The sequence below is a fragment of the Limulus polyphemus genome, unplaced genomic scaffold (assembly GCF_000517525.1).
Source record: "Limulus polyphemus unplaced genomic scaffold, Limulus_polyphemus-2.1.2 Scaffold1864, whole genome shotgun sequence".
Taxonomy (NCBI): Eukaryota; Metazoa; Arthropoda; class Merostomata; order Xiphosura; family Limulidae; genus Limulus; species Limulus polyphemus.
In genome coordinates this window covers 100,331-124,308 of record NW_013667474.1, presented here as the reverse complement: position 1 = coordinate 124,308, position 23,978 = coordinate 100,331, and the positions used below count along the sequence as shown (strand labels likewise).

General features: G+C 32.4%; 1 protein-coding gene across 1 annotated transcript in view; it reads left to right on the top strand.

The window, feature by feature from the left end:
- LOC106465192 (phosphofurin acidic cluster sorting protein 1-like) overlaps window positions 1-23,611 on the top strand; it is a 112,121-nt gene extending 88,510 nt beyond the window's left edge. Inside the window, exons 20-23 of the mRNA XM_022393045.1 lie at window positions 7,308-7,365; window positions 8,189-8,412; window positions 14,505-14,621; window positions 15,801-23,611. Of these exons, the coding sequence (XP_022248753.1) occupies window positions 7,308-7,365; window positions 8,189-8,412; window positions 14,505-14,621; window positions 15,801-15,919 (518 nt within the window). The 3' untranslated portion in view covers window positions 15,920-23,611. The remainder of the gene's footprint in view (window positions 1-7,307; window positions 7,366-8,188; window positions 8,413-14,504; window positions 14,622-15,800) is intronic.
- Window positions 23,612-23,978: the final 367 nt, after the last annotated feature.

Below are 23,978 nucleotides of genomic sequence, written 5' to 3'. Positions count from 1 at the left end.
CAGGCAACAGCTTACGTGTGGAATAAGCACAGTAGGGGTTCACTGCCGGAAAACATTTAGTAATGGCTGTTTTCAATTGTTTTTCCAATTTTGTTGAAATGTTACCAATCCATGGTAGTTTTAAGGTAAACAGGACACTTGTTAGGACCAAATTTTGGGGCAGTTGAAAAGCTCTTAATTTTCATTGAAGTAATTTGATTGATGACGTTTTCTGGATACCCATTTTCTAGTAAAATAGTTTTAATTGTCTTCAATTCGAAATGTAGTTTAGATTTTGAACAGATAACTAGAGCCCGATGGACTAAAGTAGAATAAGGTTCATTTTGCGACTTTTAGGACTGAAAGAATCCCATCGTATGTACTGTCCTGTTAAGGTAGGTTTTCTGTTTATACTGGTGAGAAAACGAAAGTCATCTTTTTCAACTAAGACGTCTAGGAATATTTATAAAATATCAGGTTTGCTGTGTAAAATGTACTAAATTGTGGTCAATAATCTAAGTGTTATATAGGATTAGTAGCATGAATTAGTTTGACTTGGCTATAGATCAGACATTATTAAACATTGCAATAATAGTGTTGTTTTTGTTTTTTTTTGGGAAAGACAGAATTAAAGATCGATATGTTGCTAATGAAATTGTGGAATTTATAAAATAGTTTAGAAAGTATAGCAAGTGAATAAAAAATGTTTATATGAACATATCATACTTGATATATAGTTGTTGCCCACCAGTGGCACAGCGGTATGTCTGCTGACTTACAACGCTAGAAACCGGGTTTCGATACCCGTGGTGGGCAGAGCACAGATAGACCATTGTGTAGCTTTGTGCTTAATTCCAAAACAAAACAAACATATAGTTGTTTCATCTTGTTGACTTCAGTTACTTTCTTACTTTGAGATTATCATGATAGTTACAAAAAATTAGGTAATTTATTATTATCAACAGAATTTTGAAACTTGAATATAAATAATAGCTTTTTACTTGGCTGTTACTTTCTAATGCATTTATCTAATTAATTTTGTAAATAATCACATTGATACCTAATAAGTTAATTTGAAATCATTAAAAGTGAGTAAATTAAAATTTACCATTATGCTGTTTAAAAAGCATATACAAATGAATATCAGGTGACTTCATAAATTCTTAATAAACGTAGCCAATAAATTAAAGAAAAAGACTGTGTATGCATAAGCTTTCTCACAAAATATCTGAAAATGAGAAAGAAGCATGTCCAAATGAGTCTCTTACGTTGTCTCTTGTAGTTACAAATTCTTAATGATGATGATCTTAACTTATAAAAGTAAGTGATTGGTAAATAACTAAAATTCAGAATTACTTGAAGTGGTGCACAATCTTCTATAAATCATATTTTTAAACTTTGATCAATATTTTATTATTTTACACAATGTTATAAAGAGTACAACTAATAGATTATGCTGAAGCCACTTGTGTGGGAAGAGGTTTTTATATTTTATGGCCATGATGTCCAACTAGTCAAACTACATCACTAAAGCCACCTTTTTTTTAGAATGTATGCATATATACTTTCAAAAATATTAAAACCCTACAGGATTATAAAAATTGTCCAGTAAAAGAACACTTCGGAGCTTTTGATGTTTGAAAAACTTGCTGGATAAAAATCTCAAAATCAGTGTATTTTACATTTGTGAAACATCGTTTGTTAAGCATCCTGAGTTATATTATATGATAGTTATATAATAATGATATATTGAATTAGACTTTTAGCTAAAAATTTATTTATTTCTTTAATTAAGTGTAGGCTAAGTCTGTGTATGAACACTAGAAGGGAGAGAATTTGTTTGTAACATGTTATATATATTAGTTCTTATAATTCGAATGTAGCAATTCACCTAATATTGCTTGAATAGTGTAAGCAGCAAAAATGATGGCTTTCATAGTGAATATTACCTCTCCCTTTTTTTTTATCCTAATAAACTATACATTGTCAGTTTGACACTGTGTTAAACTTCTTTGTGTCATACCAGCAGACCTAGTGTAACTCAAAACTGCCTTTAAAATGAAAATTTTAAAACCAGATATGATTCTATAGACTGTAATAAATATAGTCAGGTAGTTAAATGTGCATGTATGATGCAACTCGGAAATTGTGGCCCAGAGGAATGGTCTACATTAAAATTGATTAGCACCAGAAGTGAGCTTGTGGGTTTGAATTTTACTGGACTGAATGTCAATTAGCACCTGTCAAATTTATCAGATTTGTAGTGTTTTACTCTATCCAGAAATTCATGATGCTTGGTAACTGTTTTTGACTTATGCTTAGAAAAGAACACCTTGACAGGTGAAACAAGTGTTTCAAAATTTTTTATATCATTTCTAGAACTAAATTTGTTGCTTCTTCTTTCATTATCATTGTATATACCTGGAGACTACTTCAAAACTGTATATTTTGTGGTAATTGTTATGGTTGTTGAGAATTCCATTACACTTTTATACTTGTATTTATTTTTATCATGCAATGGTTTGATCAGAAAAACTAGAAATCTTGCAAACTCATGATTATTTCTGCCATAAGTTGAAAAGATGGGGTGGATGTCAGTTGGGTTTTTGTGAACCTTTGGAGCACCAAACAAACAAGGGGGACATGCATTGGTGACTCTTAAGTTGTAGTACATGTCGTCTGTGATATCATTGTTCTTTTTTAACTTTAAAAGTACGCTATTCAGTTGTCTTCCATAACATTCACTTATGTTTTTGGATAGTTCTTTGAATTTAGTTTAATCATTTAGGCATTTTTTTTAATACGTTGTAATCTTATGTTTCCATAATTTTGGTTTTTACCACATTTGTCAGCCTTTACTTTGGCAGTTTGTGGATTATTTCATGATTCTTTAAGTGCTGATATTTGGCATTTCATAACGTTTAATGTTATGGTTTTTAAGTAAATAACCATCAATTCTACATGATATTTCATGGATGAAATCATTTAGGTTTTTATTATGAGTCTGTATTTTAGGAAACCACATTCTGCCATTCTTGCCTTTAAAGGTCTTCATATTTCCATTTTCCATGTTCTTATCTTGTTGATCTTTATTTGTTTCTTTAACTTTGATAGATGAGATGCTCTTTTTTATTGTCTTAGTTCTTAGTTTCTTTGATTATTTGTTGGACTAACCTTCTTGGTAAATCTTCTATTCTGCCTTTGATCTCTAAGGTAGCAATGTTTTTGTGTGTTATTGCATAGTTTAGGCCTTTGTTTACAATTTCCTCTTGCACTGGTGTTAGGGTTGTTTTTGATAAATTTACTATACTTTTGCCTTTGTTTTTTGTGTTGTTGTGTTTACTGTCTGTTAGGTTCCTTCTTTTGACTAATTCAAAAGCTGTTCCTCTGGTCTTTTATTGATGGCTGATGTTGAAAATAGATGCTTGCTGTGGGCTCGCATATTATTGAGATGCCTGTGTAGTCCTTATAAATTGATAGTTATTATAAAAGTAAAATAGGCTCTTAGGGTCCATTATGAATCTATTCTGATAATTTAGTTACACAGTTGATCCTGTTCTGCTTTATGTTTCTTTGCTTGCATCTTTTTTTTTGTTTCCTCTTTGCTTTTTTCTATGAGTTTTGTCTGTTGTAGTGATTAAAATGTGATAACAAATATACCAATATTTGTGTTTATTTTCTAAACCTTTGTATGTATGGGTTTTTTAGATAAATTTAGTTCTTAACTCACTCTCTTCTGATAATCCTGAAACTAGTTAGAGTTAATACATGTATGGAATGTTTACTGCTGGCCAAAGGTATTATACATAACTTGTAGTAAAGCAGTACTATACTTAGGAATCTGTGATATACCTATAGCATAAAGTCTGCTAAAGGAATGTTAGCCATGACTGGAAATTTTTAAACTCAGTCTTTATGGATCAAGTGATACTAGCTTCTTTAATACAGAAATTAATATCATAATTACATCTAATGTAGTTTTAAAATATTAACATTTATCAAATAGTAAAAAATTATTTTGTATCCAGCTATAAGCATTTGAAACAGAAACTGAGTGTATTTAACTTCAGTTACTAAATTAGCATTAGGAAATAGACTGTAGTAAATTCAAGCAATTTTTTAATATCAAGAAAACTTTTTAATTTGAAGATAAATATATAACTAACTGAAAAGTGAATTATGCATTTAAATGGATGAATGTGGATAATACTTGCTCATGTTGTAGTTAACCATAAAATTACCAATTTATTTTATACCTTTCACTACCTTTGAGTTCACGTATTGTATCTCACTGAGTAATTTAATGTTATTGCCTGTCAAAACGCTCACTGAAAGACCTGACAAAAGAAATGTAAATTCATTCATTTTCTATGTAAAATACACATGGAATTCCAGCTGTAATTAGTAGGATTAATTGCAGTTTTTGTATTTTTGTTTAAATTCTTTCTGTGACTTGTATCTTTTTAGAGACCCTGTAAGCAACAAAGCTATGGATTTACAAACAATTTGATTAGTTTGAAAAAGTATGTTTACAAACATGGTGGATTCATTATGGATTCCATTTATAATTCTAGGATTGAAAGATTTTAATAAATGTAAACTCTTTATAATAAAAGAAATGAGGAGTTAGACGAAATGCTGTAATCATGTAAAGTCATGGATTTAACATTTGAAAACAGTAGTAATATAGGTGTATCCATTCAGTGCTGGCTATTGAATAGCTCTTTTGTTCTTCACAATTCTTACCACCAACTTCTTCAAAGATTATCAAGTTCATGCCAGGCTTCGAATTTTCCATTGTATGACCCCTAATTCTAACAGATTTCTATATGACCTTTAATAACCTTGAAATTTTAAAGTAACTTAGTGCAAAGTTACTTTTTTCTGACACTGTTTGAATTGGTTAATTGTGTGAATATTTTGAAGCTGGCTCTTTGGCATATTCATTACATTACTAACTGTGGAAGAAACCATATTGACACAATTACTCTACAACGTATAATACAATGATGTGACACTGATGATCTGACTTGAATTTATTGAGAAAAGGAAAGAATATGCATATCATTTCACTGCACTTAACTTAGCTAGCTGGAGAACTCCTCCTGGGTAAGGTCATTAAGATTGAATTCTTTCTTACTTTATAACACTTGATGATATTGGGTTAACTTCAGCAAAACATTGTGTATACTTTTTCCTTTCTGTAATAAATTACATGTAATATGCCTTTCAACTTGTAGTTATACCAGTAGACTTTTAATAAGTTAATACAGTTTAAGTTCAAAATTTTATTCAAACAACTGCTACATCGATTCAGTTTATGTAACAATAAGTGACATTTTAAGACTTAGCATTTGGATTCACAACTGCTTTTATTGCCAAGGGCATAACCTTAAAGTGTGCAAAAGGTTTAATGAGCTTTTTATTTCAGTTGTTAATGACTGTAATGAATATGATTTATGCTGGTTCTGAATAATAAACAGAAAGCATAGTATAAACATACAAACTAACAGAATATCATCAAAAACTTATTCTTAAGGTGACCAATCCGATACCTAATTTTTTATTAATATATTTATTTACTAGTATAAAAGCCAATCAGAAATGATGGGAAACTATTGTTCAATGATTAATGAAAATTATTGAATATAAATAAAACGAATTTGTTTGTACCTCCAAAATGCACCTGTTCTTCATTTATTTCATCAGTCATGAAGTAATTCTTTAATCACCACATTTTTAGTAAAAATTATGCAAAAAATTAAATGTTATCATGAACAAAAGTACTTGTACACTCTGAAAAGACTTAAATAGCACTCTTGAGCCTTTTCACTGTATTCTAGGTCAGGAAGTACAAAACATAGTGCGGATATTCCGACACAAATTTTCAACTCTTTCGACTATAAAAGATATTTGATAGTGATAAACGTTTATTTTTCTTTAGGTTTTAAGGACATGTAGATAATATATGTGTTAAAATATCAAAAGGATATTTAATAATTAACATTTATTCACCACTTAAAACTTTTTAAACAGTCTCTATAATGTTAGTAATATTAGGCCTAATACAAAAATGTAACGTAAGGCTTAGCTGAAACACTACTTGGTAAATTTTTTATTTTGCTTTTTTCTACAACTCACCGTCATAAAACTTCTGTTGAATTAAACTATTTTGCTGTTGTATCACTAAAGTTATAAAAAAAAAAGAATAAAAAACAAACTTTTCTAATGAATCAGCATTCAACATAAACACCATAGTTGGCTTAAGAACAATCAGGTGATAGTTTTGTTGCTAAGTGGCCATAAATATTTTTGAGCATTACCAAAAAAAGGAGTGTGAAAGCATTCTCAATGCAGTGACAAAGGGAATAAGCCTTTATAGTTTGTGATTTTGAAAAGCAAATGAATTTTAGAAGATAATATTGCGAACCACGATGTAGAATTAAGTTATATGATTGAAGTGGTTGTAGATAGCTTCTATCTTGGCACTCTTAGTTTTTTTGTTTGAATTGAAGTAGTTAACTAAAATCTTTGTGATGCAAAAAATTATTAAAAATACTGAAATAAAAAATTAGGCAATTAACTGGATTTCAACAATAAACAGTATTGCTGTTTATTAATAAAGTCCCTCAGCCATATTAGGAATTATTCAGTGTACTTAACTAGAAAAGAAAAAGAATGAAACTTTAAACTATTTCTGAACTTTTATTTCAGGTTTTCTATACAAATTAACAGGAGAAAAACAAGAAAACTAACTTGGTTTGTTGCATCTTGTTTGAAAAATGTGCCTGAAGTAAGCTTATAGCTAAAACTTTGCACTTATTAAATGAGATGATTAAAAGCATTAAACTGATTACTGTTACACTATTCTTATTGTTTACGACAACAAACACACTTAGTTTAAGCACTGGTATCTTTAAAAGGAATTAATTCAAACTATTATATCTACTTGCAGAAAGCATAATCACAATTGTTTTACGTAACCTACTTCAAGAAGAAATATATTATTTGTATTTGTTTTTTATTTATGGACACATGTAAAGAAAGCATCATTGTCTGTGCATAGTAATTATATTTTTGTTAACTATCTTTGTTGATATCACCTTCCATTTTTATTGTACAATGGGTATTGTACTGAATTTAGGTGAACTTTTGACATATTCTGTATATTGTTAATGGTACTGGCCGAGAGAAACTTTTTGGCTAAAATGTATAATCAAGGCTTTGTAGAGCTTTGAATGTAACAAACTATCAATCACTCTCTTCCATTATCCTCAATTGCTTCTGTAGCTACCCCATATGCAAAAACATGTATCTTTTTCCCCCAGGATCTTCAGAGGTTCCAGAAAAACAAAATTGGATACCATATTCAACTTCTGCAACCCAGTAAACCTACTCCTAGACCTCCATAATGTCTGGGTGACCTACCAAGGACATTTTAGCCCCCCTTAGTACCCCAAATAAATAAGAATAGCAGAGTTATGACATACAAATAAGGACATCCATTAGGCCACCCCAATTCTGCCCTGTCAAGATTGCCAGCTTCAAAACTGTGGAAGGATTTCATAAGGAAACAAGTTTACAAACACATAGCATGAATTAATATAGGATCATATGATATTGTTGTTAATGACAAAAATTAATTTAGGTAACTTAAAATAATATGAATGATTATAAAATGTTTTTATGATAAACATTTCACAGTGAATTACAGATCGTTATTTTTAACTAACAGTGATTATATGCATGCACACACCTGTGTTTGTATGTGTGTACATATAAAAATAAAGCAGTTTGCACTTAGAAGTATTTGACTTTATATATAAGCATTTAGATAATTATTGTTGTATACAAACAATTCTAAATAGTTTATCAAGTTCAAGAACTGGGCAACCTAAAGAAATGTTTTTGAACTTCTCACTTCTTTAATAGTATTTACATAGCACACCTTCTTAAAGATTCTTGCATTTAGTCAAAAGATTAACTGTAGAAATGATTTAGAAATCATAGAAAAGGAATTGAGTTGGCTGTAAGTTTATGTTGTTAAAATACTTGAATTTTAGAAATTTGATTGTGTTCTGATGTAGGTGCAAGATTTTTAATTTGAAATGTTATACATAAAATCTCAGTCAAAAACCAGGAAATGATATTTAAGTTACAGTTCCTATTAGTTTACTGGCTACCTAATACATGTTTTCTGTGTTTAAAGTACAATAGCTTCAAGTCAAACCATGGGAGGTGGAGAGCCTATGGATTTGCAACTGGATTACTGGACAACATATCGTACTGAATCAAGCAAGAAGGGAGAAAGCAATAAATTTAGTTTGAAAAGCACGTTTCGAACACTGCAGATTTCTCGTCTTCCCAGTGCTGGTGAAAGTGGAAATTCTTCATTAACTCTGAACTTTGTTACAAAGGAGAAAAGACAGAAAAGTATGTAATTCCAAAATAAGTCTTAAAATATTAATGCCTATCATCTGCTTAATTCCATATAATTAATTTCTGTGTATAGTTAGGGTATAAATCTTCACAATCAGGATACCACACCTATAAGATTCCCAGTTTGCCACTCATTAAATGTCTAATATATTCATGTATGTAGATTATATTTTTATATTCTTTTAAAAGATGCAAAAGATTGTGACAAAAAAAGTTTACTGTAATCCTTACCATTTATAATATCTCAAGTTTGAATTATTATAACGAGGTAAAAGAAGTGCATACAAGACAACAGTTGTACCATTGATTAAAATGTTAACTCACATTACTACATACTTAAGTGATACATTTAATTTTTCATAAACCACTTCTTGGTTTTTAATAACACATTGTTGATTGTATCTCATATTTTTAGTAGTTTTATTGTAATCTCACCAACTAAGTCTATTTTCTATTAATAGCAATTATTGTGAGTAAATTCATGAGGTATTAAATTTTTTTTAATAATATTACACTTACATGAGTGATCATGAAGCACAATATTTTGGTGATAATAATCATGTATATATTTCCAATACAATATCTTATTTCCTCTCTCAAAAAACTTTTCTTGACTTATACTATCGGTGCAAATTTTCATTCTCTACTAGCCTTGATACTCTCACTTATCCTCACATTTGTTAACATGAGACATCTGCATACTAACATGCAAATGATTATGCAGCAACCCACCACCAATACGAGTGTGATACTACCCCCTATTGTAATTAGCCCCCTTTCTAAGCTTACTGCTGTTAACCACTTCTCGATTGGCAATCTTATTGTACAGACATATTTTTCACATGCGATTTGATTAGCTTATGCAAAAGTTTTTTCTTTCTTGCTTTCCAGGTCTTTCATCTTTGTTTCTAAATCAGTTACATTTGTTGTCGGCATATGAAGTGATGGCTCTGGTGCATCAGGAATTGGTCAATTTCATGTTACATTCAGAACAAACTGAAGATTGTCCTATCAAACCTTGAGCAACTATGATAGGTGGATTTGGATAGCCTTTTTCACCCTCCTGAATGTCCCTTTCAGTCATGTATCACTTCAGGGGAATTGCCCAGACCTCCTTCACCTTTTGTGGAAATGATTAACCAGCAATCTTATGTTCTGTCCTTATATCCTGTTTCATAAGGTTCTACCACTGCCATTCTCATGGATGAGCCATTGGTCATTGTTGTTTTCTCCTTCCCCAGATATTGGGGTTCATGTGAGTCATTTTAGGGAAGCAACTGCATTTGGGGGTCTGTATGCCACGACCTCCATGTACTATGGACGATTTTGCCTTTGTTTATTATTGTTCTGATGTTCCTTATTTATGCTCATAGCATATGGAGTTGTCTCAGAGAGTCTAAACTTCTAATTCCATTCACAGGATCTCGTTTATGCCAGCATCTTTTGGAGGCAGTTTGGGACTTACTTCATAAGTGTGTCATTGAATGAGATGATCCTTCTGGTCTGTTTTTGTTCCCCATAAGACAGGGGATTGGTGCCCAGTCATCAATTTATCGTTTCTTAACCACTTCTTAGTTCCTTATGGAGTTGTATTTAGCTCTTTATTGTAGTTTTTACTCCTGGTATCTGGATGATGAAGGTCATTATTGGATGCATACCTCCATCTCCCCATATTCCATACATCCAGTTCATATCTTCCATTTGTTTATCAAGTGTGTGTGTTTCAGTTTCAGGCACTTCTGTTTGGACTATGGGTTCTTTTGGGTAGTCCAAGTGTTTGCCCACCTGATTCATGCCAGAGGTTTTCATTTTCACCATTATATGGAGAACTGGCTACTTCTAGTCTCCTCACATGAAGAATCTGCCATACTTACTCAGTTTATTTTCCAGGAAGATGCCAAGGTGGGTTGGTTTGTCAAGGTGGAGAAGTCTTTCCTTACACCCATGAAGAAAATTTTGGTTCATCTTGGTGTGTTTTTCAACTCAATGATCAGTTGGGCTCAACCTTTTTCTCTTTGGTTGTGGGCTATGGAATATCTTGTTTGCAGTGTCTCCTCCTCTCACTCTCCAGTTGAATGATAGGTACTCTCTTTGGGGGACATGGGCTTCTCTGGAAGCTCTCATTCCTCTTGGGTGCACCCAAATTCGTCATCTCCATTGGGTCTTCTTAGACTAATGGAACCTTGTTCAGGATCCCTTAGATGCTCATCTCACCCTTCCCCTTCCTTCTAGACTGACTCTGCCTGGTGGTTGGATTGGGACATCATTACTATGGGTGTTCCTCTTCCCCCTCCTCACCCAGAATGTCACCTTTTTACAGATACATTTTCTGGTTGGGACATATCTTGACACTTGGGAGGTTTCGGGGAGATGGAGTCTTTCCGAGTCCTCTCTCCATATCAGTCTTGAATCTCCTTGTGGTTCATCAAGCTTTACTTCACTTCCTGTGGGCCCTTTAAGGCCAGTTGGTGATGGTACACTCCAAAAATTCTACAGTAGTCTTGTACATCTCTATACTCAGTCAAGAGACCTCTGATATCAAATGTTGGTTCTCCTATATTGGGCCCACAGCCATCACGTCACTTTGTTGGCATATCTTCTTCCAGGTGCTGTGAATCTTATTGTGGATCAGTTATCACATCCCGACAAGATTCTACCTACAGAGTGATTTTTGGATCCTCAAGTTTTTTAGGGATTGTGCTCAATGGGGTGTCCCAGATTTAGATGCTTTTTCCACTGATGGTAATACACTGCTTCCACAATTTTGGTCTCCTGTTCCTCATCCTTTGGTTGGGGTAGTAGATGCTCTCAGTATGGACTGGATGGGTCGCTATCTTTATGCATATCCTCCACAGCCACGAACAGAACACAACACAGAGTAGTCTGACTAATGGCAAGGACTATTGGGAAGAGATCCTTGCCATAATTCAGATCATTCCATGTTGTGTTCTGTTGGTGGCTCCATATAGGCTAGCTCAAATGTGGTTTCCACTGCTGCACTGGCTTGTGGTGTCACCCTTTCCTCTTCCTTTATCTCTAACACTCCTATGTCAGCCCAAATCAGCCATGTATCATTGTCCAGTTCCTCACCAGAAGGACCTGACTTTAGCATCATGTGGCTTTCTTAACTTCCCATCCTGTCTGTCCTTCCTCCATGATGGTTTTACCACTGCTGGTCTGTTCAACGCGGTTATAATCCTTTCCATCCTAATGTTTCTCACCTCACATCCATTTGTAACCTGGTTTTTTGACAGAGGCCTATTGGTTTCCTCTGTTGCTACCAGGTGGCCTTATCAGCCACATTTTAGGTTTCCAAATAAGTTTGTGTTTTCTGGTCACCATGTTGTTTCGTTCCTTCCACATTTCCCATCCTGCTCGCCCTGCTTCACTCCCTGATTGGAATCTCAGTGTGGTGCCACATTCTCTTACCTGTCCTCTTTTTGAACTTTTATCTTTGTGTTCATTATATCACCTTCTCTGAAGTCCTTTTTCTTGTTCATATTAGCATGCAAACATCATAGTTCAGTTGTTTTCACAATTGATGTCCATTGTGTTTATGTTTCATAGTTTCTACATTCTCTTCTTTCCAGATTGTTACTTTATGCCCAAAACTTAAGCTGTTCGAGAGAGTAATTTTGCATTCACAACCACTTCCTTTTCATCCGTATCCCACCTTTATAACTGTTCTGATACTGGTTACCTCCTTTGCAAGGTCAGGGCTTTCCGATGGTATGACATGCACTGCTCCCTTCCATGATTCCCATTTGTTTATTTCTTGGACTCCTAACCTCTCCCATAACCTTTCTCCTATTATCCTTACAGATTGGATTCACCAGCTAATTTGCTTGGTATGGTCTTCCTTTTCTCCTGATGATTGCCATCTTTTTCATGTTTCTTTTCATCAAATCCATCACCTTACCATGTCCCTGGCTGCACATTTCCATCTTCCCTTTGGGGACATAATCAGCACCGGTAGGTAGTCCGGTCTGCATACATTTACACCTTTGTTGTGGTCTAGGTATTTTTACCTTTCATGTCCCAGAGTTCGGCATTTGGTGATCCAGTTATCTTTTGTCATGACCCTCCTCCATTCATTTTCTTTTCTTTGCAGGGGCCTTTCTCGAATGTTTGGATCCCACTCTGTAGTGAGTGTTGCCTGACCAGGTATATACTTAGTCTTAAATTCACACTGTATGACTTGTGAGCATATAACATCTCAAGTGACCCATGGCATTGAGACTTTTCCTACTACTGACATGTTGTACAATTCCAGAAGCTGCCAGGTGTTGGTTGATCAACTCATAGAACGTGATCTCTTTGCTTTTCAAAACACAATGTAATATAACATAACCAGGTCATATTATACCCACCATGAAGATGGGGTGCTCCACAAGACCGCTAGTATGTATACCTCACAGTATTTTGCTTCATAAATATGTTCATCCCATACCATATACTCGTGGACTAACATGAGTAAAGGAGACAGGGATTACTGCCCATCTCTGATGATCTATGAAATTTGAGGCTCTTCGTATCATGGACCTGATGTACAATTTCAAATGCTACCAGGTGTTGGTTGATTGACTTCATTAATCGCTCTGCTTTTTAAAACAGGGTATCGTGGCCACCCATTGCACCATCTCCAGTGCTGTGGCCCTTTGAACTCTTCAATGTACTTTTATTCTCTTTCTTCTAATGAAGTCCTTGCCACTTACCACTTTGTAGCCACTGAGGTGGTGGACCATGGAGACCTGTCAGCCTGAGAGTGCATAATACCACTCAGTTGAGAGAAGGGCAGTGGCATTCTGCCGGTGTAGATGGCGTGACACCCTTCCTATTGTAGACCTGATGTACAATTCCAGATGCTGCCAGATGTTGAATGTAGCACTCTGCAATATATTGCAGTTTGCCCCTCTGGCTGAGGCACCCTCCTTCCCACCTGATGCTGGTTCCCAGTAGATCTTATGTTGGTTGGAGTCAGACCAACCATATAAGTCCTCACTTGTGTTTGGATGGTTATTCTCCTCCTACTATAGGTTGGACAATAAATTCCTAATGCCATCAGGTTTTGCATTGGAAATGCAACCCCAAATAGCAATCTCTCTTTTCCTACTGTCTACTGGGTGTTGGTTCCTGGTGGGTCTGTTGTTGATTGTGTTGTAGGTGCTGCATGTGGAGGTGGGTTCTTGGTAAGGAAGCTCCCCTTCCCTGCCAGTACCCATTTTTGAGGTGAAAAGTAAAGAACCCCTTTCCTACTGAAGTTCTGATAAATAATCCAGATGCCACCTGGTATTGGCTGAGGTCAAACTCCAAAGTATGGTCTGTCATGCCCTAGCCACTCTACACCAAGGGGTCCCTTTATTTCTGTAACTTTTAATATGTTCCCTCCTTTGTTTCCACCCTTTTGGCAACACATTACTAATGGGTGAAGAGTATACTTGGCTCAGAAGCTGTGAGGTCTCCAACAGGAATGTTGTTTTTCATTCATTTTCACATCCCATGGTTTTCCTTTGGACACTTCCAAAAGAGGGATCATATTTTCACGGGCTCTCAACCTTTTCATTGTGGAGGTAAGATATTGTATCGGAAGTTAACATTTTTCTGAATTGAAAATGTATTTCCAATAGATACTTACCTCCTCTCGCATTTCCCACCTGTTCTCCTCACTTCTGGTGTGGTTTGGTTTGATCTGACCAATCTTGAAGTAGTTAACAGCTGCAAGATTTGAATGGGCGGTAGTTACAATATGGGTAGTGTCGCATTCCTATTGGTGGAGGGTAGCTGCATAATCATTTGCATGTTAGTATGCAGATATCTCACATTAACATACCTAAGGGTGAGTAGGAGTATCAAGGCTAGTGCTGAGTGAAAATTTATACCGATAAAGGGCAGTATAAGTCAAGGTAAGTATCTATTGGAAATACATGTTCAGTTTCGGAAAATGTTAACATATTTATAAGAGAGAGAGAGAGTTTTAGACCATATTATTTCATAATAATCATAACAGAAATGATTTTGGAAAGAAAGCTTTGTTAATTTGCACATGTGTAAATTTGTCTTATTCTACTTAAAATGTTATTGTCTAGTAATGAGATTGGGAAAGAAGAAAGAGAAAGAGAGGGAGCCAGAAAATCGTTACCAGGTAGTTGATGGAGTCCATCGTTTAATTTGTGCATGTAAAAACCCTCAGGCTCCACTAAAAGGTAAATGCTTATTTTTCTTTTTTTTTAATTTTTTAAGGTATTGTTGCTAAACATAACTAATATGCCCAAAGCAATATAATTACATTTAGTTTCATTTCATGGCAATTTGCAAATGGTGGATTTTATAAGCTCATCAAGACAACTCATTATGCCAGGCTAAAACTGTTGCCTTCATAGCAACTGCCATTCATTAATATTGATTATTTGAAAAAAAGAGGGAAAACAAGTAATGAATAAAATAAGGATGATGTATGGATGGCAATGCCAAAAAGTACAGAAACAAGGTAGGGATGAATACACAAATCTATACATAAATAGCCACTGAGTCAATGTTACAAGCTTATGGGAATTAGCCATTGTAAGACTTTATAGAATTATTCAATTTAAGTGTTTTTATTCAAACCTGAATTCATGCAAGTGAAAGGAATTCAACATTTAGTTGTAGATAAAAGTTTTTCTGGGAAATATCTGGCTACTTATTTAGGGATTTTTGTGTGGTTTTGTGTATTCATCCCTACCTTGCTTCTGTACCTTATGGCTTTGCCATCCCTACATCATCCTTATGTTTTTATTACTTGTATAATCCCAACATGGGGAAAAAAAAAATAATATACATATATAAACCAAACAACAACAAATATATTATTAAACACATTCCTCTCTATGCATTTTTTTTTTAATGAATGCAACAAGTTCTAGAATAAGTATCCAAATATATACATAGTGGAAGAAACTGTATTACTTCTAAACTATCAACAGAAAAGCTGAGTACATTGCTAAAACCAAATTAAAGTTGACTAATATTCTTGACATGTGCAAGAAGATAAAGCAGATCCTTGAATGATCAAAAATGCAACTTCTGGATATTCTTACAAGCCAAGAATTTTCGAGACAATCGTAAACAATGTGTAGCTTATGATCCACCTTTCATTCTATAGAAAAGAATAAAAACAACTGTAAAGAGTAAGTTATAGCAGTAAGTTATAGATAATCAGAAATCATTTGGAGGTACTAAAAACGTTGAAATGAGCAGTTTGGAAAGTGTAGGTATTTGTGTAGTAATTAAGTTTTCATACGAACATAGTTCAGTTTACATCAATTCTCCAAAAGCTTGGTTATCAAATGTTTTACAACTTATTATTATTTTCTTTTACACTGTGATTTTTTTTTTACTTGTAGTAACTATTGATGGACTGGATTGGAGTGGAGTAAAATTCTTCCAACTTACAGCTCAGTGGCAGACCCATGTGAAATTTCTACCAGTAGCCATGTATGCTAACTTAGAAACAAACCTATAATTTTCTCTGTGAAATCACTTATAGGAATGAACACTGAACATTAAAAAAGCAAAGAATATTTAAGTAAAATATATGAGTCACTGCTGGACATCATAATCATTGTTGTGGTAGTTCATGATGAATAGACTTTGCAAGAATATTGGTGTTATCTTGCCTATGTTGCTGAGTTTTAGAGTTTTTGTTTTACTTTATCAGGGTGGCTCAGTTGCAGAACTGTTGTTTTGGTATTGGAGAACTTTTGCACCAAAATGGTTGGACAACAGAGTTATTGTGTTCAGTATATTATTGTAGCTAACCTGCAGACAATTGTCACCTTCCATCTGAATGGCTGAATGGAAACTCTGCTGTAATTATTGCAACATTACATTGTTCTCCATGGACTAGAAATAGTGTTGTTTGACAAAAATACTTAATATGTACAACCATTAGGCTAGTATTCTAAGATATTTATATAATTCGTCATATAATGATTAGGTTAACACACCGGTCTGTGCGTAGTTGAAATGCTACAGTAGTAGAGGTATAATCATATTGTCACACTGTGATAATAAATTAAACCTACTTGATTTTGTAGAAGTTGTATTTCGAGATGACACACAATTTTGTTGATATATTAGACAGAAGTGAAGTAGAAAAGTGTTAGGATTGATGATGATGAAATAAGAACTGAACAGGTTGCTGGTGAATATTTTAAAATACTTTTTCATGTGATAAATTTTGCTGCAACTTCTTTGTAAACTTACTTAGAAAACTAAAAGAAAATACACACATACACACACAATTGTAATATGCGATTTTGTCACATTAAAATGTTATTTAATTATTATTCATTTATTTCCCTCAAACTTGTATATTCAAACTTTTCAATTTTCTGCTTGTTATTATGATTTACATATACATAACGTACTGTTAAATATTTCTGAATGCACTTTCGTGAGTATTTGGTGCATGAGTAACATTATGTGTACTACTGTACATCCAGTATTATTATAAAATGTTATGAAGGGCATTCTGTATAATTAGGGAAAATAAACAGTTCTGTGCTTGAGAAAGTTTTTATAAAAATTGTAATTATCATTACCATAATATATACTAGTTTAATTCTGATCATTAATATTCTACTTATCCTAAGTTTTCATCTCATTAGCTTTCCAATATCATAATAATCAGGATGACTTAAAGAAATATGATCCTCATTAAGAGAAACTGCCAATTCTGAAACGCATTGGTTCGAAATATGCGTGTCTCAAGTTTTAATCTTCCATATAATTATGAATTATAATACCCCCATTCAAAAAATAAAACTCAAATAATCTTGGTTGATTCCACAAAATGGTGATAAGAGGATTTGGGCTACGGTGTAAAGAATGCATAATCAAGCCAAAAGTTCTGAACATCTGACAAACTAACAAATGATGAAATAGAAACAAATAATAATTAAAGGCTTTAAAATTCTGAAATTGCAGCATATTTTGTCCTATAATCCATGAAATGACCTTGATCTGGAAAGATATGTATATTTTTAATTGCACATTATAAATAAGTTGCAAAATAACAGCCTTGCACTGGAATCATGAGAATAAAGTAGCTATTCCATTTAGCAGATGTACTCCCTAATTATACAGGCCTGGAATCTTATTTATTTTTTGAGTTGGTATGATAGGACGTTAAGATTATTTTAGTTGGTTATTTTACAATCTGAAGGGTCATTCTCACAACAGTTACATATATAACTGTTTCAATGCTTAATTTGTATTTTTCTGCCTATTAAGTAGACAATATCAAGTTATTTTTGTATAAAAACATCAGCCAGCTTGTACAGATTTGAAATAGATTGCAAATACTTATTCAGGTTACCAAGCATGACCTTTGTGCTAATAGAAGTTGATTTTCCATCACTGTTCATAGTTTGCAGAAAAATAACTTGTTTAGAATTGTATTTTTATATCATTCATACATGTTCTTTTACTAATCCCTTCAGTTTTATAACTAAAACATTATTTACAATTTTCTTCACAATAAACACATTACAGATACATTGTTGATGAGAGTAGATGAGCTTTTGGCAGTTCTATGTGTAGTCTTGTGCAAGTTTTTTATAACATCCTGATAATTCAATTGGTATTCTCACTAAACTAACACATGGTCACTAGGATGATCAATGATCAGAAGCAAGTGTTTAAGAGCCATATGTTCAGCTATTAGGTGTTTCCACCATTTTTGATGTCCTAATCTACCTGTTTCATAATGAATGCTATGATTTTATCATTACAGTTGGTAACATTGGTTGCTTATAATATACTGTGACTTGCCCAGAATTAGTTAAATGCCAGTGGATTTAGTTAATAAATGGTCTATATGGCTATAGAAAAGTTTGATGAATGGGAAGCATTAACTGTCAGCAACCAGTTAGAGACTACAACTTGCACATAATACTACTACAAATGGAGCAATTTCAGTTTTTGAATTAGCTTAAAAAGTTTTACGTACTTCTTTTTTATATATATCATAGATAGTGCCTAAATTTAATGGTTAGTATAATATGCAAATAAACTCACTCAGAAGTGCTTTCATTTGCTAACCTAGACTGTTACTCAATTGGCCTTGATGAATGACTTCTGGCAGCATTTGAAAGCCATAAATTTGAGCCTAGCTTAAGTGTATGAACCTTGTCAAACACCATAGCTCAGTTAGTAATTACTCAGGTAACCAAAATAAAGGATTTAATTTTGCTTTCTGCTTGCTTTTTTTTTTGAGGTATCTAAACTTTTTTTTTAAATTAGTCATGTGAAAGGGAATTGTACATTATACTACCAAACTTTTGTCTTGCGTGTGTATCTCAAAAATCTTATTAGACCTACAATACCTATATGTATTTGTGTGTCTTCAAAATAAATACATATAAAAATATGTTGATAAATATTGCTAGAACATAGGAAGTTTGATATAACTACAAGTAACTTATACAAATTGAAAGTAAAGTAAAAGTGATGGGGAAGGCTGGCATACTTTGAAAAGGAAAATTTGATAAATGAGAATATATTGATGTCTGTGATATGCTGTTGCTCTATGAAATGGAGATAAAATTGTGGCAGAACAGAAAAAATACTGATTCTCATTTGATCTACCCTATATGAATTCATGTGCACTGATATAAAACATTTTATCCATTAGAGCTTCTAAAAACAAGACGAATTTGAAATATTTTATTATGAAAATTATCTTTATTTCAGTGTTATATTGTCAGATTTAATAAAATGTAATTAACAGAAATCAGCAAGTTAGGTGACATCTGTAGGGAAGATAGCAATAGAAATAGTAAAAAATATGCATAGAATAATAATTGCCAGAATATTAGTTGGTACAAAAATTTAGCCATGACATGATAGAAACAAGTTAATTCACATTTTTGATTAGGTATTGAATGTTTTAAGTATCCTTAGATAATCAGTTAATTGTTTGAAATGATATTATATTGTATGTGAAAACAAATCATTAGTAAAAAGGTTATTTCCCCTAAAAAAAAGATCAATTTCTGAAGATATAGCATCTGAATGTTGTGGGAGAGAAAAGTTTCTATGAATTGTAGACTATCAAATATACTTGCATACCCTAATATGTTTAACAAAGTAAAAATTCATGTTCATAGGGTCATAATAGAAAATTAGGATTAATGTGCTGTAAAACTCTCATTTTTGATTTTGTTTCATTTTCAAATGAATATTAGTTAATTAATTAGTTTAGGAATAAAATAACTATCTATTACTTATTGTATAATGAAATAGGTAATTTTAATGTTTCTTAAATTACAGGCTACTCTTTTTATACAATTCTAAAATATGGTAAAACTTGTGTACGTGGCATCTTTAAAAGTGTTTCTATATCTAAGTTAACAGAATGAGAAATTTACTAAATAGATGTCACAATAGGTATACTGTTGCAATAAATGTTTCTAAAGCAAAGTAGCTGGCTTTTGGAATCATCATAATGAAGTCATTATCTTGAATTATCAAGGTGTATATCTAGCAATAACCTTTGTTTCTTATTGGATTCAACTATTGTTTAACTATTTTAATATGACAGCAACATTATCTCTGTGAATCTATAACAAATAATAAAAGACTGGTAAGTTAGTTAGAATCATTAACTTATTTTATCAGGACAGTTGGAACATGAAACTAATATTTGACATTAAATGATGTGATCAGTAACTGTGTGGTTGTTGCTCATTTTCAGTGAAAGCTTTGTATTCATAAACAACCAATAAGTTGGAGAATAAATATACCATATATAAAATTATTTGTTTGAGACACCAAAGTTTTTAATTTGGAACTACGACTTTAATTCATTATTAATTCTAAAATTTAAAGATTTGTCAGTTTTTTAATACTGTTCAACAGGATGAAGTGGATTTGTCTCATTTGTTGAATGATTTAAAAAGAGACCACACATTTTTACATTTATTGTATCAGATATACTCTGACCATAAGGGCATATTATTGTATTATCTTGCTTTGATTACAATTTGTATTTGTTAACCTAAAATAATTTTAACATGCTCAAAACAAGCAACTTAGAATCATCTTTTCTGTGCTTGAGTAACTGACAGTCTCTAATTTAATGGCATATGTTCTAAGTATATAACTTGCTCTATTAAATGGATGTGGATCAAGGATGGAACTGAAATTTCATAAGCTGTGGCTTAGCAGTCAGTTTGAGGGCTTGTAATGTTAAATCATCTGTTGTGGACACAGTGCAAATGGCCTATTGTGTAACTTTTTACTAGAAAAAATCTCATAAATTTACTAAAACTTGCATTTGTTAGGGATTCTGTTTGAATTGTACAACATTTCTCAGTTTATATTTGTCTTAATCTGTAATCTGATGACTTTTTTTTTCATAGCTTTGTTTAAGTTGAATTTCTGGTGAATAATGTTTTATTTTTTACTCAAAGCTGTTTTCATTGATAGAGTATGTATGTTATGCAGCATCACAGTTTTTCTTGTGAACTAAGTTTGTTTTGATTCTCACAATTTGTTTAATAATCTCATCCTCATAACTCATTGAGATTGTACAATTTCATTGTTGCCCAGTATATGTTACAATAGAATATTATGTTGGAAGTATTATATTGTTCACCTGATTAATGCCTTCATCCCAGTACAAATCAAATTGTAGTATGGCATGTATGCCCAAAAAATGTTTGTGTTTTTTCTTGTACAGAGTTCTACTACAATTCAAAACTACAATATGCCTATGTGTTTCACAACAAGAGATGTCTTTATTCATGTAAACCAAGACATCATAACTTTGGAAAATGTTGAATTGGTCAATGGACCTAATCCTTGTAGTTTTCTTGGATGTTGGAATTGGATTTTATGTAAATGTTTTGAGTATGATATTTTTACATAGTGATTAATATCTAATGAAAAAGCATAAAAAGTTGAAACTGAAAGATTATATTTATGCTTTTTTTCATATTTTCTTTCCCTGCACAAAAACCTCACTAAGTAGTGTTGCACTTGCTTTTCAGTCAAATATAATGCTGAAGAAGCAAAGATTTATTGCTAAAGTGTATGTAAAAGGATTTCTAATTTCTTTTATATATAATGTTTTTAGTTGTTTTTTACTCACTACAGTGAACCTATATTCATATAAGATTAGTAAAATATGAAACGTTTATGATAGTAATTTATTCTTCTGAATTATTCAGCAGACAAGCTGTTTAAGATGCTAAAAATAAAAATGAAGTCTGATCTATCATTTGAATCTACTTATTAGCATGCTGCTGATATCTTCAGTGACAAGTGGGTGAACAGAATTGTAGATGGGGGTTTCATATCTATTTTTAATTGTTTTTAATGTTATTGAAAAAGTTAGGTTAGTCTTTAAGTGAATGGCAAATTGCATGTAATTTAAAGTGTTTTTTTATTATGTTTTAATTTTTGTTTCTAGTATTTTGAATTGTTATGTTGTTGTTTATATTGCATTAAAAATAATTTAATGTTGATTAAATGAAATACTAAATATGGAGTTTCAATTTTATTCAAGTCTTTTTAGCCTAATACTATCATATCTTTTTTTGAAGCTTTGAATTTTATTATATTCTAACAATTGTATCATCATTTGAAAAAGTGTACATAATTGAAATGGGGATTAGGCTAGAGTTTAGTTTGGCAAACTGTAAACCTATAATTCCATTGTTCACATCCTGTTCCTGCAAAGTAATGCTTAGCACTTTGAGTATGTGGGTGCATTGTATGATAGTCAAAATCAACCATTGATTAGAGTAGCCCAAGAATTTGTGGTGGCTACTGTTGTCTAGCTGCCTATCCTACAGTCCGTCAATTTAAAAGTAGGGATGGCTAATACAGGTAACCTTGTGTAACTTTGCACGAATATCAAAAATAAACAAGATATTCTTCAACAAGTTTTCTATTTTAAAAAGATTATTTTTTTATCCCAGAAATCACAATCACCTAACTTTAGCTGCAATAGAAGCAAACAGCAAAATAATGGCATTGCATTAATATTTCTAGCATAAAAGAGTTTCTATCTTGGAAAAGGGAAAAATGTTGTGATTATTTTTAATTTTGCTTTATTTACATATCATTATAATGTTACTTCATTGGAGGGCTCTTTTGCACTTTCATATTTTCTTTTTTGAATGGCACTCAGTAAGTTTATTTTTTGCTCTTAGCTACAATTAATGATGTTGTGACAAAGAATTTGGATAGCACTCTATTGTTTTTAAGTTCCTCCATTTAGAAGTTGCAAAGCATCTAGTTATAAGAACTTCCAAATATACAAGAATTCATGAGAAGGTTAAACATCCAATTGTGTGTTTGTCTTTCTTGTTTTAAGCTACTTAAAGTTTTGAATGGAAAATGCAACCACAATGTTAAAACTATGTGAAAGTATGTTTTATGTGATGAGTGACAGAATGCTTATGCTTAATAATCTAGTCTTTAAACTGTAATATAGCATTACCTAGTATCAGTGGCAGTGCCAGCACCCAAATTGTTTTTTTTTGGGGGGGGGGTAAAATGGCACGTGTAATTATGAAGGGACTCATTAAGCCAACATTTGAAGTACTTTGAATCAAATTTTGAAACCCAAAAGTACTCACAAACCTTGGAAAGGATCAGAAGGTTTTTGACCATTCTAGCATATCTAGCTATTTTTTTAGGGGGGGATAACAAGTCCCTTTAAAAGTGGATTGATGAATGATGTTTTTCAGGCATTATTTAATTAAATAAATGATTATTTAGTGCAGTAGTACCATTAGTATAAAAAAGTAGGATTAAAGGGATACCTATTATTGTAAGATATATATGGTTGATTTCTGGCATACAAAAAAAAAATTCCATATAATGGTGCAAATGTGTTTTCTTGTTATACAAATTATATTTGCTCTATGTATGTAGGATTAAGTTTTGGGGAGCAAGAAAAAATTTGAGTGGGAAAATGTCCCCTGTATTGTCACCACTAGATACTATACTGTAAAAACTACTGGGTTTGTTGGTTTTTTTTTTTTTAGTTATTATTGTGCTATTCATCTTATTTTAATAATGAGTAGTATTAATAATTATTTGCATAGAGCCATACCTGAAAGATTTTAGCAGTCTTATTGCAAATTATTGGTTATGATGGCAAAACACATTTTCTAAATTTTATTCAAGTAAGATCCTTCAAACAAAGTCAATAACAAAATTTAGAATATTTATATTTTCCTCCTCAAGTTAAATGGCCCAGGCATGGTGTTATGGCTAGCTTGTTGGGCTGCAGATCAGAAGGTTTGTGTTATGATGCTGTTGCACATGACCTGCATTGTCAGTTGTGGATGCATTATAATAGGGACAGTCAATCCCATTATTCAGTTCAAAGTCCATCTGTTAGCAGATTATACTGACAAGCCACTTTCCTTCAGGTCAATAGTTCAAAATTAGGGATGGTTTGCTTTGTTGGTATATGATAAATCTTTTTATTAATATCATTATCATATGCTTTTTTGATAATTTCAAATCAAGCAGATAATTTGTAGACAACCTGTGCTTAT